The sequence below is a fragment of the Apium graveolens genome, chromosome 6 (genome assembly GCF_009905375.1).
Source record: "Apium graveolens cultivar Ventura chromosome 6, ASM990537v1, whole genome shotgun sequence".
NCBI lineage: Eukaryota > Viridiplantae > Streptophyta > Magnoliopsida > Apiales > Apiaceae > Apium > Apium graveolens.
The window spans coordinates 275,520,145-275,539,111 of NC_133652.1; the positions used below are offsets into that span (position 1 = coordinate 275,520,145).

Here is an 18,967-nt window from a genome sequence, read left to right on the forward strand (position 1 = left end):
TGCATTGGTGGAAAAGAACAAAGCTGGTCAGTCCCATCTTCCTGGGCTCAGCCCAAGTCTGCACCAACTGTCCTTTATATTAATTTTTTATTCATTTCAGTCGTTTATGATGGTTGAAGAGATTTGTCAAAATTTATTATAATCTATTTGGGTGGGGTATAATAATGGCCATAGTAAGTTGTGCATTGGAGTAGTTGAGCCCTTTTCCATTTTTGCTCATTTGGTAATGACAATAGGACCCACAAAACAAGAAAAATGAATGTCCTTATTGCTCTCATGTATCGGTTTTCTCAAACTAATTCATGATTTAAAAGTTTGATTTTAAAATTTTCATTTATCCCGATCATTTATTCCTGTTTTTAATTAAATTATGTAATAATAAAACAGTTTCAGAATTCAAATTAAAAATTCATTTGTACTAGACCTATGTACTTGTACTCATGAGAAAAAATGACAAAAATACGTATTTTTAAGTTACATCTATACTATACTATTATTATCGAAACATGATTTCGTTTGGTCGGTTGATTAACACCTTCCTAAAAAGTATGTCAATACCTTCCAAAACAAAGTTTAAATAAGTAATATTTAATTAAAAAATAAAATTATGTATCTAACTACAAACTCTATGAATTATTATCCCACTTAATTTTAATCGCACTCGACTTTTTTCTTACCTTTTTTCGTAGGGAACAAAACTTTTCCAAAATTAATTTTAGTAATTTAAATTATAACACAACAGCATAATTATTAAATCAAGAAAATATTAAAAAACAATAGCTAATCATCCACATACACCATTGATATTCAAGACTCCCACTTTCCTATGAGCTCTACACTGCTCATCGAAGTGACCTAGACTTTTAAAATTTTAACTATCAAAATTTTGAAAACTTCAATAATATAATAGATACAAAATAATGCGTAAATATTTTAACTTCATTAATCTCAAAAATATATAATTATTTTTTTAAATTTAATTTTATAAAATAATAAAATTACAAATGTTATAATCAGTTCGTGCATCGCACGAGTTATAGGCTAAAAAGTATGTTAACATCTTCCAAAATAAAGTTTAAACAAAAAATATTTAGTTACAAATTTAAATTACGTATCTAACATAACTAAAAATTATATGAGTTATTATGCATCTTAATTTTAATCGCACTCAACTTCTTTCCTACGTCTTTCGTAGGGAGCCAAACACTTCCAAAATTATTTTAGTAATTCAAATAATAACATAACAAAAAAATTATTAAATCAAAAAAATATTAAAAAATAATAGTAAATTATCCACATACCACTACTGTTCAAACTCCCACTATCCTATAGTCTCTACACTCGCTCATCCAAGCAACCTAGACTTTTTAAGATTTTGACTATCTAAATTTTGAATACTTCAATAATATAATATATACAAAATAATACGTAAATTTTTTAACTTCATTAATTCCAATAATATATAATTATTGTTTTTTATAGTTTATTTTTTAAAATATTAAAATAATAAAATTACAAATGTTATAATTCGTGCATTGCACGCAATGTTATAAAAATAGCCGATTTCGGCGATGTATCGGCTGACATATCGAAAATCAACCGACTTCCGATCTAACAAGCCAGAATCGGTCCACTTATCATTTTTCTTCATATCGGCCAAAATTCGGTTGAAATCGGGTACTATCGAAGGCGAGGTAAAATTATAAGATCCATTTTCTCCGGCAAAAGATTAAAGAAATAACCAGAGCTTCGTATTCTATGAAAGAACAAGAAGAAAGAAATAAGAATATAAAAGAAGAAAGAGATAAAAGTAGGAGAAGAAACAACGTGAATTAAAGAGAGGGGGAGATATAAGGAAGATTAGAAGCGGAGGAGGAGGGTGGGTATATGGGAGGAGGGGTTAACAATACAACCTAAATCTAATTGTTTAAAATGCAGTACAACACAGTACATCAATAGTACATGACGTGTACAAGTAATGTATGGGCTAGAAACCTATATTGCTATATCTATACAAAGTCCACCATGAACCATGTCTCATGCCTAGACCTGGCAACGTTCCGTGTCGTATACAAACGTTCTGTGTATTTTCGTGTACCAAACTTTAAACTCGAACCCGACCTGCTTTTGCATTTGTGTACCAATTTGGTGACACTAACCCGTAACTAATATATTCGTGTTTACCCGCTTTAGTACATTCAAGTACACGGATTATATAAGAATTTTTTTTTATTAAAAAATGCAATTGATAATTAAATGATGAAATGCTAACTCACGTAATTAAGAAATAATAAAATATATTTTAGTATTTAAAATTATATATATGTTATTAGAATATGTAATATTCACATTTGGTATTTAGTATATATATGTATATTATATATTTTTAAAAATTTATTTATTTATTTATTTCGTATACTTTCATTCCGTGTCGTGTACCTATATTGGAAATCCAAACCCGACACTAATTATATTCATGTTTTTTCGTGTTCGTGTACTTTCGTGTTCGTGTACCAAATTTTCGAACACAAACACTAATTATTCATGTCGTTTCGTACCGTGTTCACGGGTAGTATACCAATATTGTCGGGTCTACCCATGCCCAACCCAACTACAAATATAATATATATTTAATACATATATTTTAGAGATAATATTAAAATATTACCGATTTAATTCCGATTTAACATTTCGATAAATCCCCGATTTTCGATAAATCGTAAATTGTTAGCTCAACCCATCTAGTCCGATTTTCAATTTCTGTAACCATGATCGCGCGTAATCTATATTATACTATAATAACCGGAATGAGGTATAATTTGTAGTTTGGTTAACCTCTCATTTTGGTTATCCCTTTCCATCTTAACCGTCAGATCTTTTTCATCAAATAATCAGAACTGGTAGATCCAAATACTAAAAAAATGCATTATACAAGTTCTCAGGTTCGAATCCCGTCAACAACAAACATTTATATTATTATTTATAAAGATACATATAAGTTCTGAGTTCGACCCATTAACAACAAATATTTATATTATTATTTATAAAGATACATATAAGTTTTCAGGTTTGAATTTCACTAACAACAAACATTTACATAGATCTCATCAATTATATACTATTTGAACTTAACTTGAAATTATACACATTCAAAATATAATTATTTAATCATTATTTAGTATTTAATTATTTATATAGAATTTTAATAAAATTATATAAAATAAAAATAAAAATATATAAATATTTAACCAAGACCCGTGCATCGTACGGGCCGTAAGCTAGTATTACCGACACGTATTTTAATAAACTCGTATTCTTGTTACGATTTCTTAAAAAAAAGGGTATTTTTGAGGGTCGCTACTCGCCAGCATTAAACCTTTATTATAACCGTAGTACCTACCATTAATAAAACTTGACAAGGATTCGATCCCAACCGGTAACATCCAAAAACCCTAATGCCTGAATGTCCTCCGATTACAATTCCGGCGACCGACTGCCGGAAAGAGAAGAGAAAAGCTTTGAAGAAGGAGAAAAGAAAGCAACTGCGAAAAGAGTTAGCTGAGAAGGCGCGGTTAGCTGAAGAAGCTCGTTTGAATGATCCAGAGGAGCAGAAGAAGATTCAATTGGAAGAGGAGAGAGAAAGAGAGAGATTAGAGAGAGAAAGGAGAGAGTTTGAGGAGAAAGAGAGGCTGTTTCTCGAGGCGTTGGCGAAGAAACGAGAGGAAGAGGAGGAGGAAGAGAGGAGGCGAGAGCTCGAAGAAGAGGCCGAAAAGTCGGATAAGAATCAGGTAGTTTTCTGCTCGTTGTTTTTGTGAAAATGTAAATGTTTTGTTATTTATCGAAAATGAATTGAGTATTTAGCTTATTGTTGATTTTAATGGGTAGATAATTGAGTGTAGTTATGTCTCCATGGAACGTTATTATCGGATTAGAATATAAAGTATTTGAAAGTGAATTGATCATTTTGGTTATTATCGATTTTAAGTGTAGATAATTGGAAGTTATGTTTACATGGAATTAGTATGTAAAGTTTATGAAAATGGATTGATTATTTAGCTTATTATTCATTGATTTTTATGTATAGAAGATTGGAAGTTATGTTTACATGGAATGGTATTAGGGAATTAGTATGTAAAGTATTTGAAAAGAAATTTTAGTAGTAGGTTAGAGTATTGAAAGTAAGATGAAGGGGTATTTTCAAATCTCGGGCTATGGAAAATTCGAAGAGTGTACTTTTTCGATTTTAGAGAATATATGCATATATATTAAATGTGTTTCCTGAAACTAAACAACTGATAGGAGGAGGATGAGCCAAATGAAGATGATGACTGGGAATACGTAGAAGAAGGTCCTCCTGAGATTATTTGGCAAGGAAATGAGATAATTGTCAAAAAGAATAGAGTTAAAGTGAAGAAGAAGAAAGATTCAGACCAACATATAAGGAAAGAGGTACTGCTGAATATGCTAGTTGATGTCCCACTATTTTTGTGTACGATTCGGTATGTGATTTTCGTCTTCATGCTACTTACTTTTAGGATTCTGATAGACCTATTTCGAACCCACTTCCTCCACAATCCGAAGCTTTTTCCGATCACCAAAATGCACCTCCAGTCTCAGCACAGCAGTTGTTAGAGAATGTTGCTCAACAAGTTCCTAATTTCGGTACTGAACAGGTAAACCTTTAGTTTCCCATCCACCGCTCATTTTCATAAATTTTGTTAATGGTTAAAATGTAACAAGACACTGCTCTTTATGTGGCAGGACAAGGCTCATTGTCCCTTTCACATTAAAACGGGAGCTTGTAGGTTTGGTTCGCGTTGCAGCAGAGTTCACTTCTATCCTAATAAATCTTGCACGCTGCTTATGAAAAATATGTACAATGGGCCAGGCCTTGCTTGGGAGCAGGACGAAGGGCTTGAGGTCTGTAAATGAAGTTCAGATGTGATTTTAGTATCCTGGTCCTAAATATTTTCTTTAAAACTTCTATTTGATTATTGAATTAATGAATCACCCTTTAAAACTTTCCCGTTAATTAGCAATTAGTGAATGGAATACCAGATCTCTGTGTTAAACCTATTAAACTGTTAATTTTTTTGTTTATACAATAAGTTTATTGTTCTTTTTAATAAAAAGACAATAATAGCATCTGTAATCCGAATTGATGCAGATTTACTTACATTGTTCACATTTTACAATTGTACTTCTGCGTCCGTCTGTCCATCCTGTCTGGTCGCTGAACAAAATTACAATTGAGCTATTGCTCTATTACTTAACTCTCTTACAATATATTATATTTACATACATATATTGGTAAGGTCAATAATAGAGATTTAAATTCTTACACACACATGCCTCGTCAACCTCCTTGTTACCAGGAGAAGAGGGTATTCACAAGGCTACAGTGCTAGGGTAGGGATTATATATATTTTCTATGCATGGAATGTGTGTCTATGGTACGTATGTGTTATGTCAAGTATCGCTCATTTTGCATGTTCATGAAAGAACTTTTCTGTGCATATTTGATCTTATACCAGAAACATTCTCTTAATTTTAAAGCAATATATATTCAGTTCAATTATTTCCTACTCTTTGTTCAATGGGTGCAGGTCTCTTAATTTCTGTTTTACTTTTCTCTTTGCATAATTATGGAAACTGAGTATGCTGTTAACATTGAATTTATTTCATTGCATAAGAATTTAAATATGCTCTTTGCATAGGAATTTCTGTTAACGTTTCTCTGAACAATGGAATTAATTTATTGTTTTAGCTAATTAATTTATTTATAATTGTTGACCCTGCACACTCTTTATGTTTAAGACCAGAAAGTACCAACGTGATGGATTTACGTTGTCTTTTCCATATATATCTTGTGTTCATGTACAGAAGCACAATTTAGTGAACAAATATTTGCTTAATTAGTAAATATATTGCAAAGCAAAAGTATATCTTATTAACCTGCACAAGCTAAGTTATCTTTGTAATGCATTGCACAATTAGATATTGTATAATGTACTTTCTTCAGTTAAAACCTGGAGATTAGGTGATGCATCTATTATACACTTGGCATTGTTTTCCCTATAACTAAAATAAATCAGAATTCTTATTGCAAGCTGCTTCAATGGAGATTCAAGCTTTTGGCCTGCATGGTTCGCTGATAACAAGCTACTGACTCTGTATCCTACATGTTACAATTCAAGCTGCTTGCTCTATAATGCTGGCATCTAATCTTTTGTTTGCAACTGCCAGCATCCGTTATTGCATTTTAATTCGATAATCATATTTTCTAATTTATGAGCTTTAGAGCATCATTGTTCTGCAGCGTTATATGTTTAGTAGCACAAATTAGGGAGTTTAGTCTATTGTAGTGCATTAGACATTTGTTGTATGATTTTTGGGTTTTTTCCTCTAGTGCACATGAGTTCTAGCCCCTTAACAAATGTTAGTCTGCGGTGATAACTTTATCCTGCGGAGCTGGAGATCTCTAGTGCTAAATACATGTCACATTTCAAGTATGAGCTTCCAAGCAACAGGACTTTATGAGGATGCACCTATATAGTTGATTCGGCAAGAGAGAGAGAGAGGGAGACTGTATGAGGTAAACGGTAATAGGGAGAATATATGATGAGAATATTAAATCAGATATGTTAGTAAACTGTGGGTTATCATTGGAAAAGGGAATGAAGGATATATTTGTTGATTTTGTTTGTGTAAGCACATAACTTGGAGGCTGGTATTTCTAAGAGGTTTTCACAGCCCTGACAAATTATTAAGGGCATGTTTTAGGAGAATATTTCTGGCTACATCTTCCGCTCAAACACTTGTGCTGTTATAAAATTATGATCTGCCCTTAATTTGTTTTCTTTCTTTAAGTCATATATTTGCTAGACTAATTGAAGAACAAGGATGTACTAGTATAAAATTTTATTTGGATTTGTAGTTCGAAATGGCTTAGCAGGTTGTATCATCCTGTACATAATGAAAGATCATCTCTGCCTTTCTAAGTTCCCTATTCGCTCCACTCATATTTTGGTATATTCCAGTGAGTCTGGACTTATATGGACTATTGGACATAGACAGCTATATATCTTAATATATATTAAAATGATATTTTAATTAATTAGAATACATGTAATACAATTCTGTAGAGGTTCTGTTTCTCTTCATTGTAATCTAAACCAGCAAATGGTAGTTCTTATTTACTCTCGGGTAGTTAGTAGTTGAAACATTATAATTCAATTTTCTTATTCATGTACACTTTGTTTAGGGGCTTAAAAGTACCTAGTGTCATAAGCAAACAATGTTATGCTTATTGTACTTTTATTTTCAGTGCATGGATGAAGAGGTTGAACGCTCTTATGAAGAATTTTACGAGGATGTGCATACAGAATTCTTGAAGTATGGTGAAATTATTAATTTTAAGGTAATTACACTTCTTATGGTTAACAGCATTTTGTTTTTGCACACCTGTAACATGCTCAGCATGATAATTGTCACTGGATAAATGACTACTTAAAGGATAAATATTGATTAAATTGATAGCCTTTTGATAGAACATCTGGAATTTCTGAAACACTTTGAACAGATCTTGTTTTCAAAAATTAGTTATGTGTCGACAAACAGAATAAGTATGTGGTCTCTAAAGTCGTATTTGTGGAATCATGGTCTATATTTTGTGTGGAGAAATTATGTTCTTACACTTTACAGTGATTGGTAAGATGTATTTTCTGTATCTATCTTTATTTGAAAGAGCATTGAACCTATATTGTATTTCAGGTGTGCAAAAATGGTGCATTCCACTTGCGAGGAAATTTGTATGTGCATTACAAGTCTTTAGATTCAGCTGTGATGGCTTATCGTGCTATGAATGGCCGCTACTTTGCTGGTAAACAGGTAGTCATGATCCCTTCTAAATTTGAATTGTTATGCTTTATTAGCAAATTTAATTAATTTAGACATGTTTATGGCGCTTAGTTGTTAAGATAAACCGTGGTCTCCTCCCTCCAAAATCGGTCTTGGCCTACATAATTAGATAGCAGATATCATTGTGGGAAATAGGATGTTAAATATTTTAGAATTCCTACAAAAATTTGTTCCTTTTGCTTAATTTATTGGCTATAAATTAGGCCACTGGTCCATGACTCCATGGTGAGATCTTGTTAGTTAATAGGGCAGATTTACGTTTTTATAGTTTATTCTCTCCTGGAGTGGTAGATTTGTTAATTGGTTTTCCTTATTGTAGTAAAGTCTTTGTTTTAATTTTCAAAATTGTATGTTTAAGAATAATATTTTTGGCGGAGCTTAGTTTAGCTCTAGAAAGCTTTTCAGAAACTCTGAAGATTAGATAAATGTCTTATTGATGGGGAGGTAGAGGAAAAATTATGGTTTCAGCAACTTCTGTCTTGCAAGAAAGTTAAAACAACTATATCAGTTCTCAGTAGTAATAATCTCTGCCTCTAAATAATATAAGATCCTATGTATAATAAACCTATAAACTAGTTTCTTAATATAAATCAAATTCTAATATCTAATACTCCCTAAAGATAACAAGTCAAATAAGAATTAAATGGGCTTCCAAAGCCTTTTTTACTGCTCCCTTATTGTTTCTTTGGGTTTTATTAATGCTTATCCTGCATCACTTGTGCTCTGATTGGTTGGGTGGGGGATGCAATGGTTGTGGGAGCGGAACAAAAAATTATGAAGCAAGTTTGAGGTGGGATGCCATGGAGGTGAATGATATGAGTTGAAGGAAACAATGATATTTATAAATTGGAAGGCATGAACTTCAGTTCACTCATGGTATGAAAGTGAATTTGAATGGATAAAGTAATGAAAATGATGCCTAAAATGTCTACAAGATAATCCAAATATCCTTCTCTTCTGTCCAACCTAAAGAGCATTTAATTTCTTTAAACTTTTTGTTTATACCATCTCTCTATTCTGGATGCAATGTTTCAAATTCTACATAGAGCTTTGAATTATTACCCTAACAGAATTCTAGATTCTCTGAAATCTTAACATTAAAATACATATTTAAGAAGCAAGGATACGGGTGCGGGGATGCGGGTGCGTAGTGCGGGGATACATGGATTCGTTAAATAAAATAATATGGGGATTCGGGTTCGGCGGGATACGGCACATATATTTATTATAAATATATATAATTGATGTTATGAATGCTGAAATCTATTAACAAAACTAATAGTTTTATGCAAATTGTATCAAATAAATGATATAAGCATCTAAAAACAAGAATTTAAACTAAAATTACTTATATATGTAGTATAAATATTAAAAAATATGTATTTTAGTTGAGAATTTTTGAGAATTTTGAATATTGGAGTGTCCCCGAGAATCCGAGTATCGGATACGGGGGTGCGTGAGGATACGGGGATTCGTTGGGTGACCGAAGAATCCCTGCTTCCTAGATACATATACATTGGTTTTTAAGGCAGCTGTTAATTATTGCCTAGTTCTTTACAATGGTTTATAGCAAGTAGCTAAATGTCTGTAGATAAGTTTCTTATGCACTCTACTACCTCAGTATGGCGATGCCATAAACTGAATGCTGTTGTCTTTGTAGATAAATTGTGAGTTTGTTGGTGTCACCCGATGGAAGATTGCCATATGCGGGGAGTTTATGAAGTCGAGATTGAAGGTAGAACCATATCCAGTACTGAACTATAATTTCTTGTCATTTTGATTTATTTTTCATGAGCTGAACAAACTGTTAAAAACTATACCTGAGCATCATTCCTATTGTACACCTTTTGATGCTCTGCTATATTGAGATTGTGTCTGTTTTGTTTTCTTGACGTTGTTACCTGTTGGAACATTTATTTAGACATGTACAAGAGGAACTGCTTGTAATTTCATTCATTGTTTCCGCAATCCTGGCGGAGACTATGAATGGGCTGACTGGGACAAGCCTCCCCCAAGATTCTGGGTCGAAAAGATGAATGCTTTATTCGGAAATTCAGATGAAACTATGGGTGACAAACAGATGGGGGAGGAACATTTAGGGAAGTCAAGAAAATCCAGCAGGCAACTACCAGAAGACGGAGTTAGGTATGTTCTATTTTGGTGCACATTTGGCTACTTTCTGATGCTCTCGTTAATTACAATAACATTATATATATTTAAAGGTTGGGGGGGGGGGCTGTCAGTAGGATTATAGATTTGTGTAGTTGGATTTTTGCATTTACATTTTTCAGTTCATTCTTTCCTTTTAGGACATTATGTCTTGTTACATGGGATCTTCTCTCCTTTTTTTTCATCTGACTTTGGTAAGATTACAGCTATAATACTAGGTCCCATTCTAGAAGATCTCGATCAATGGAGAGAGATAGTTGCAGTAGAAGTTCTAGTAGAAGTCATAATGAGGATCATGACATCCGAAAGAGCACAGACCTACGTAGAAGCACTAATAGCGATGTTCGCAAACGGCAGAGAACTCTTGAGGAGAACAGTTGCAAGGGAACAAACTCGAGAAATCTCAAGCATAGAACTAACAGAACTAGTGATACTGATTCTGCTAGAGATTACTCTGATATTGAAAGGAATGCTGAGACATTTGAGGGTAAAACCAGGAAGGGGTCAAGAGGCCTTCATATCAAAGTAAAAAAATTGGGGGAGTACTCCGAGGGCAGAAGAAAGAGGACACATGAAACTGATACAGATGGAGATTTGTCAGATTGTGATACAGGCAGAGAACGGAGGTCTGATATTAATCACAATTCCCTAAGCAGTAAACGCACGACAGAATATAAGTACAAAGATATCCGTAGCAGCAGAACTCATGATTACTCTCGTGATGGTGACCTGTCGGATGTTGACATGAGAAGAGGTAGACATCGAGGTTTCAAAAAGAAAAGCTCTGGCCGTCATGAGGAAGTATCTGAGGTACTGGATCATTTTAATAATATTAGGAATAGAAGCCATGTCACAGATAGTGGAGAATGGTCAGATGAAGACAGAGACAATCACAGGCGAAGTAAGGACTCGAGAAACAGGAATAAAGCGTCTGCAGTCCATGACCATATTAGGTATAGAGAAAGCAAACATGCTACTAAGTCCCATGCAGTTCTGTTGGAGGAGAGATACAGGCCTGAAGAGTCCCCCGAAGAGAGGTACGGGCCGGATGACTGAAGTGAGATCAGAAATTCCATGTTAAAAGAAAGCTTCTGTCTCTCGAGTGAGCACTAGGAAACAGCTGCAGAATCCAAGAAAGTGGTTGTGGTAAAAATCAGATTAATTAGAATAGTTTGTGGTTATTAGTGACTCCCGTTGCACAAGATGACAAGAACCAAATGCTTTTGTTTTATTTGCTACTCCATGCTGCTTTGTTTAGACCAGTATGATCTTTTTATTTACCGAGGTGCGCTATTAAGCTTTCATTTTTCTGCGCACGTGATGTGTTTTTTATATGTTCCTCGCTGCTAGCGTTGTTTAGACCTGTATGATCATTTTATTTACTGAGGTGCGCTATCCAGGTTTTATTTTTCTTCTTGATTTTATTTTTAGTGAGTGACGAGAAGAACAAAGGTAGAGATGCTCCCCACAGAGGCACAGATGATGAAGCCCAGAGTTGGTGATGAATTAGTGATACTGTGGTAGGCAGTTAAATCAAGAGTTATAATCTTATTCATTAATGTTTATTTACAGTCGGATTAAGTTACTACCAAATCATATTTAATGCAAGGCCTAGGAAATTAATTTGCGCTGAGCACAATATAATTGTTGCATATGGCGGAAATACTGATCCTTGAGAGTGCACACGGTCACAGATGTCTACAACTTGAAATTTTAGATAGCGAGAAATTGTCATTGATCAATTGCAATTTTACTACAGAAATGAGAAAGGTTCAAGTTAATTAGAGTCATGCATCAGCTACTGTGTATCAGTGTATGTATGTACAATTTCCTATTAGCATTAAAAGTATTACACGGGATGAGGAGGCAGTACAGATTTGCTGATCTACACATGTAAGATACACTATAGATTCTACTATTTTACAGTTTGTCAAGGTGTAGTGTGCGAGACAAGTGATCCTAAGCTTAGATAGTTACGAGCACGAAGTATTGTGGAACTAGTTGTCCTATTGTAAGCTGCCATCAGATGAACCTCTAAGGCCGTCGTGGGGGGCGACAGTGATGTAGAGCAATGAGACTGTAATCGAGACAAGTCCGGTCCAGACATATACGATAGTTGGCAACTTTCCTTTCCTCCCCATCAAACCTTTCATGAAGGGGTACATATGTGCCAACACCCAGAAAGTAAAGAAGCACCCTCCCAAAAGTTTGTTCCATTCAGGGATCTCGGAATATAAAGTCCTTGCACAACCAATAACAAGTCCTGCCAGATTCACTATTATAATTGTGAGTGGCACGATGAACAGACTTGTCCATTTAACTATGTATAGTTCTGCAAACATATCTTCATCATCTTCTGCAGCAGCTTTGGTGGTTAATGTGAAGGAAATTTCAATACCAGCTATGACTTTGAGGAGACCTTGAATAACAGCTGCAAGGTGAGCACTTGATCCTCCAATGGCCCAAAACTGCTCATTACGCCAGAACTCCTCTAGGGAAATGCCTGACCACTTGACTTCAAGAGTCGAGATAAGAGCAAGTGTGATTGTGATCGTGAGGAGGTATACAAGGTACATTGTATCTAGTTGTTTGATGATGAATTCCCCGGTGAAGTGACAGAGAGCAGGCAGAAAACAGTAAGCCACTAAGAAGATAGAGGTGAAAGGGTATATTCCAACATTAAGATATGCTACGCGTTGGAGGAACTTAAGCCTCCTGCTTGCCAGAAAGGCATTGTTTTTAGAGAAGAATATTTCGACTGAACCTGTTGCCCACCTCAGGACTTGGTGGAGCCGGTCTGTGAGGTTGATTGGTGCACCCCCACGAAAAGCATCACGCTTTGTGACACAGTAGACAGATCGCCATCCACGATTGTGCATTCTGTAACCTGTAACCACATCTTCTGTTACTGACCCGTAAATCCAACCAACCCTGTCTCCCCATTCTGTTTTATCTTCATACCTGCCAATGATTCACAACATGTGATCACTTGTAATACTTTTATAAACTGAAGAATATCATAGTATTTACTTGAACAAGTAAACAAATTACCAACAGGAGATAACCGCAATAGCTTCAGCCACAGTAGGTGCATCAAGTGGGGGACGTGGAGTTAGCAGTGCGCCAGGTGGTCGACCATTCTTTATTGATACGTGATCAGCTAGTGGACGTCCTTGATACTCCGCTACTGCAATGGACTCGAAGAACATGGTTGAATTTCCGAACCCTTTTGGCACACCCAAGTCAGGATGTTCTTCTGTTAGTGGCTGTGTCTCAGCGTCATCAGCATTCATGGGGATGTTAGGAGCCTTTGATTTATTTTGGCCAATTAGTCCATTGTACTCATTTGCTCTGGGTGGGTGGAAACCGTATAGTGCATAACGCCTGAACATGCAGCCAGTTCCGACATACACTGGGCCTTGGAGACCATCTAAAGCTCTCATGTTTCCTGATGCCCATGGTAACCAAAAAATCTGGTTAGTGCACATATTTTTTACACATCTTTCCACTTAATTGTTATTTGACATATGCAATCTTCAGTTTAAGCCTCAAATTTGAAAACTAAGCCTAGGCAACAAACTGAAAATTACCATCAAAGAAGACAGTGTTGTGATTGGCATATCTATCAGAGGGATCAATCCCCTCAAATCTCTGGGGGAACTGTATGTAGCATATACGATCACCGCCACGGTCCATCATGAAACAAATCCCCTCTCTTATAGCCATACAATTGTATAAATAGTGATCACAATCCAGGTTAAGTATAAAAGGCCCATTGGACAATATCGCTGAAGCTCTGACTAAAGCATTCATGGCTCCAGCCTTCTTCTGGTGATCATATCCAGGACGTTTTTCACGGGAGACGTAAGCAAACATTGGTATGCGAACATCAATGCCAGTGAAGTCCAACTTTTTCTCATCTAACTGACCCATAACTGGATCTGGTTCTGGCACCTTGCTCATTATCTACAAAGTAACATCAATAGTTTAAGTTTCATTCCATTATAATATATTTTGTAGTTGCTCGAACAGTTAGTTTTTAAGTTCTCCTCAAGTTTATTTGTACCATCACCTGTAAAATTCCAGCATGGTCGCCCTTCTTGTGATCAGCTCCTCCACTATACCATGTGCCTGGCCAATGTGTACCATCAGCCATCCATGTAGCTTTTGTGACCTTCACATCTTCTTCCGCGGGCATGACACCACCATTATTATCCTTAGCAAGCTGCTTCTCCTTTATTCCCTCCCTGGAGTTGTACATGTCACACCTTTTACGAATGACTTCTGGTAGGCCATTGATCCGCACCTTAAACTCATCGTACTCCCTCTTGATCCAACGACGATCCTTTACAAAGTCAGGTCGCTTCTTATTCTTGGTTGGATCAGTCTTCTGACTAAAGTAACTATCTGGATTTCTAGGTTCAATGTTATGTTTTCTGCAGAAGGGTACCCAAACCTGTGAAGTGGAAGCAATATTGTGAAAGAAATATACGAATCATGTAGGGCTTTATTTGCAAAATTATGTTTCCAATCTAGTTGAGTTGGAAATAGATGAATACATGTCGGAACAATCTAAATAATGGTACCTCAGCAAAGTTAACAGCTTCAGCCATGGCCTCAAAAGTGAGGATGGCGCCACCATCATCAGAAATATATATTGACATCTTTTCAACAGGATACTCACAAGCAAGAATTGAAAGGATAGTGTTAGCAGTGACTAATGGTGGTTCTTTCTCGGGATCTGCAGTTGATATGAATATATCGACACCTGGGAGGTCAGATCGACCATTTGGATTGGCTGGAGAAGGCGACTCAAACTTTTCTTTGAGGGCATTTAAGTCAGTTGCTCTATTAATAGGGTTAAATTTTGGAAGGACATCAAGTACCCATGAGAAAGCAAACCACATCTCACATACTATTGATATTCCCCATAGCCACATTGCATCCTTGTTGGGGTTTTTTATTCTCCAAGTCAAGAAAAAAACAAGCACTACTAGACGGATGCAAATTAGTACCCTGTGCAAACAGAAGCAATGAGAAAAGACAGAAACACATTGAATTTAGTCATGAAGAATGTGTTAGTCTAGCTACGTATTGGTATTTTTTAAGTATTTGTAATGAAATATGCACCTGTAAGGACTAAGAACTGAAGCTGGAACATGAATTTTCCGAGTCAGTGGCTTCCATGGTTTGTCCAAAAAATCAGACGGGCTCACACCATTTTCATTGGCATATTCATCTTCTTCCGGTGGCCAATATGCATTTCCAATTCCGTACTTGCCTTTTGATTCAAACAACCAACGGTTATGATCAAAATCGGTCGTCTGGCTCCTGAGAAGCATAGACTTATTATTATTACTATTTCTCATCACAGACATTCTACGGTCCATCTTCCCAGACTCTCCACCACCATCATCACCACCTCCGCCTTTCCTTGTCTTTCCAGGTTTTTGTGCATCTTGTGTCCCAGACCGTGACGGACCTTGTCCATCTTGCTTATTACTCGTTTCACCTGGTTGATTATCTGGTGTAGGTGGCATCATGACAGTGTAATTTATGTAATCATTAGGCCCTGCATACTCAGCCGAATTATCTGTTTCCTCATCCCGCGAGAGACTCACAAGGCGACCACTAGATGTTCTACGTGAAAATTTTACGCCATCAGAAGAACGATTAGGGCCGGAGGAGGAGGCTGTTTTTTTGTGATTATTTGAACCTGCCATCTTCTTGAATTTTTTTACTTGTCTGTTGTGGATGAAAACTTTTATTTATTCATAATATATACAAACATAAAAGGACTAATCTGTTTGTCAACCTTTTGTCATGCACTAATGTACAACTGATTGTAATTTTGCATGATTCAAGAATTCGAAAAATGGCTGACAATCTTATTCTTACTAGCTACAGGGGGGAAAGACTGAAAAAATGTTCAAGGATGGAATTAAGAAATTGTATAATGACTGGTTGGAATATGTAGAGCCTAAATTTGGGTTGCTGAATTTCATGGTTCTAGTTTTTGCCTGTATACAACTATGTTAGATTGTTAGTTTGAGCCACTGGCTAATTTTAGCAAATGCTCTCCCTAAATACTTTCCTAGCTTTAAGTTCCAACTAGATTTACCTTATTGGTGCATGAAAGATTTTTCAGAATTTTTAGTTTGATTTCGAAAATAAATTTGTTAAGGGTAAATACCATCCCTGCACACACAGTGAACACCTCTGAAGCTAAGTAAACCAGTAGTACTTTAAGAATTAGTAGCGAGATTTTAGAACTGAGAACCTCATATTTCTTTTGCAAGATGAAGGACTTGAAAGATGGTAATGTAGTTTTTAACATGCTATTGAAATTGGTTGGAAAGCAGGGGAGTAATTTAAGAGAGAAAGATGAAATTGTTTGATGGGGTAATGTCACAGCCGCAGGGAAATGCCAAGATAAACATGTCATTACGTTCAATTAGCCAAACATATCTTTTTATGATTTGACATATTTTTTTATTTTTATTTTTTTAATTTTTAATGATTATTTTGATATTAGAAATATCCAGAATTAACAAATATAATTCTAAAATATTTACATATATTTGAATATCTAAAAAGTTACTGATGTAAATGAGTATTATAAAAATAACAATTATGTTTTAAAATTTTATTATAAAACCAAACCAAACATATCCGGTATATCCCGTTTAATGCAGGGTATGATGTATGCAGCCTTCCCCTCATTCCTAAGAATGAAGACGTTGTTTTCCGAAAAATCTCCGGTTTGTGTGTGTCAAAATATGTAAAAAGTGAAACTAACAATTTAACATATACGCAAAAATCAATATAAACTTCAAACAAACACAAAAATTTGATCATTTAAATTGAAAAGCGTCAAAACAAACCTTAGCCCATATTATTCACATGAGATTTATCTTATTATTTATTTAATTAATAAATGACATACATTTGGTACCCTGATCACCTTAAAGTCATTGTGGCATGAGAGGGTAATTGCAAGATTTACGATTCAAGATGCACCTTGCGAATCTAGATTTCACTTCAGTGCGGTGGTTTCCTTCTAATTTCACAAACTTTTCAATGTCTTTCTAGATGTAGCCTGCAGGATCCGGGTAGCTTGTAACATTAATGTTAATATTAGTTTTGCTATTGATGTACTGGTTGAAATTATCTGTGAAACATGATTAGGCTGTACGCATCATAAATCATCATAATTTATGACCAACTTTTATTACAAATTCAAAGGCTATACAGTAATGATAAATTCATACAAAACCTTATGCCTTGATCAAATCAAGGCATAAGGTTTTGTATGAATCAAGGCATAAGGTTTTGTATGAATCAAAATCAGGACTTGGACTAACTCTGGCAGAACAACTCAAAATTTGCTAAGTAGTGAAAATTGGAAAGAGAGCTTAGGATATGGAGAGGATAAGAATGATAAAGGAACTGTAGATATTAAGCCTGTTGTTAAGCAAAAGCCAAAGTTAAAACCTGTTAAGTTTGTAACTGAAAAGTCTGATAATGATAAATCAGAAGTTAGAGAGGGATTAACTTCTGACAAACTAAAACAGGAAAAGACAGCTGAAGTAAACATAGGCTTAATGACTAAGAAGCAGCTTAAGCATAAGCTGAAAGATGTTAAGAATGCAAACAAGGTAAAATCACCTAGGAAAAATAGGAATGGAAAGGAAGGTGTGAATAAAAGCAATGATTATAAACCTGTTCCTGATGCTCCTAGGAAAACATGTCATAACTGTGGAAGTTCTAACCATCTGGCTTCTTTTTGCAGGAAGAATAAGAACATTAACTCCTTACCTTCAAAATCAGGAGTTAAGAGTCAGTCTGTTAGATATAAACCACAAAATCCTTGTTTTCATTGTGGTAGTTTATGACATTCCATTTATACTTGTAAGGAATATCATAGTTTGTACTATGATTATTAACAATTAAAACCTTCTTTGAAGAAAGTTTCCATTGTTCCTTCTAGTGTAAATTCTGATTCAAAGTCTGATAGTGTAAGTTCTGATAAGAAAAATGTTAACATAAACTCTGATGCTAAATCCGCTGCAAGTGTTAACAAACTTAATAAGGCCAAAGGATCCAAGCAAGTCTGGGTCCTTAAAACTAATAATTAGTGGTCTTTGTGATTGCAGGGCAACATGAAAAATATTCTAGTTCTGGACAGTGGATGTTCAGGACATATGACTGGAAATAAGGCCCTGCTATCAGAATTTGTGGAGAAAGCTGGCCCAAGTGTTTCTTATGGAGATGGCAACATTGGAAAAACATTGGGATATGGCAATATCAATCTTGGGAATGTCATCATTAAAGAAGTAGCTCTGGTCTCAGGACTTAAACACAATCTGCTGAGTATAAGTCAAATCTGTGACAGAGGTTATCATGTTGATTTCTTTGAAGAACACTGTGAAGTTGTGAGTAAATCTAAAGGCAAAGTTGTTCTGAAAGGATACAGGCGTGGTAACATTTATGAAGCTAAGCTTTCAACAAGTATTGATGGTTCTGCAATCTGTCTGATGAGTAGAGCATCAATTGAAGAAAGCTGGAATTGACACAAGAAACTCTCTCATTTAAATTTCAACAATATAAATGAATTGGTCAAGAAAGATCTTGTGAGAGGACTGCCAAAGTCAGTATTTGCTCCTGATGGCCTTTGTGATTCTTGTCAGAAGGCCAAACAAAGAAAATCTTCATTCAAGAGCAAGACTGAATCATTAATTCTTGAGCCTTATCATCTACTACATGTTGATCTATTTGGTCCAGTAAATGTCATGTCTATTGCAAAGAAGAAATATGCATTGGTCATAGTGGATGAGTTCACTAGATACACATGGGTGTATTTCTTGCACACAAAAAG

The 18,967-nt window shown here is 35.1% G+C and overlaps 2 protein-coding genes across 3 annotated transcripts; one reads left to right on the forward strand and one right to left on the reverse strand.

The window, feature by feature from the left end:
* Positions 1–3,353: 3,353 nt before the first annotated feature.
* On the forward strand, positions 3,354–11,405 carry LOC141667694 (uncharacterized). 2 transcript variants are annotated; one of them, XM_074474282.1, is made up of 9 exons: positions 3,354–3,788; positions 4,300–4,449; positions 4,536–4,673; positions 4,762–4,920; positions 7,328–7,420; positions 7,774–7,890; positions 9,581–9,655; positions 9,842–10,065; positions 10,296–11,405. In XM_074474282.1, exons 1-9 carry the CDS (start codon positions 3,456–3,458, stop codon positions 11,143–11,145), a joined length of 2,139 nt encoding a protein of 712 aa, XP_074330383.1. In that variant the 5' UTR covers positions 3,354–3,455; the 3' UTR covers positions 11,146–11,405. The 2 variants fall into 2 exon arrangements, with proteins under 2 accessions (XP_074330383.1, XP_074330384.1); XM_074474283.1 differs by having other exon boundaries at positions 10,308–11,405.
* Positions 11,406–12,095: 690 nt separating this feature from the next.
* Positions 12,096–15,812, reverse strand: LOC141666082 (cellulose synthase-like protein D1). The gene is made up of 6 exons (XM_074472066.1): positions 15,220–15,812; positions 14,676–15,105; positions 14,162–14,545; positions 13,680–14,055; positions 13,141–13,537; positions 12,096–13,050 (listed from the first exon to the last, which is right to left on the reverse strand). The coding sequence occupies exons 1-6, from the start codon at positions 15,810–15,812 to the stop codon at positions 12,096–12,098; spliced, it is 3,135 nt and encodes a 1,044-aa protein (XP_074328167.1).
* Positions 15,813–18,967: the final 3,155 nt, after the last annotated feature.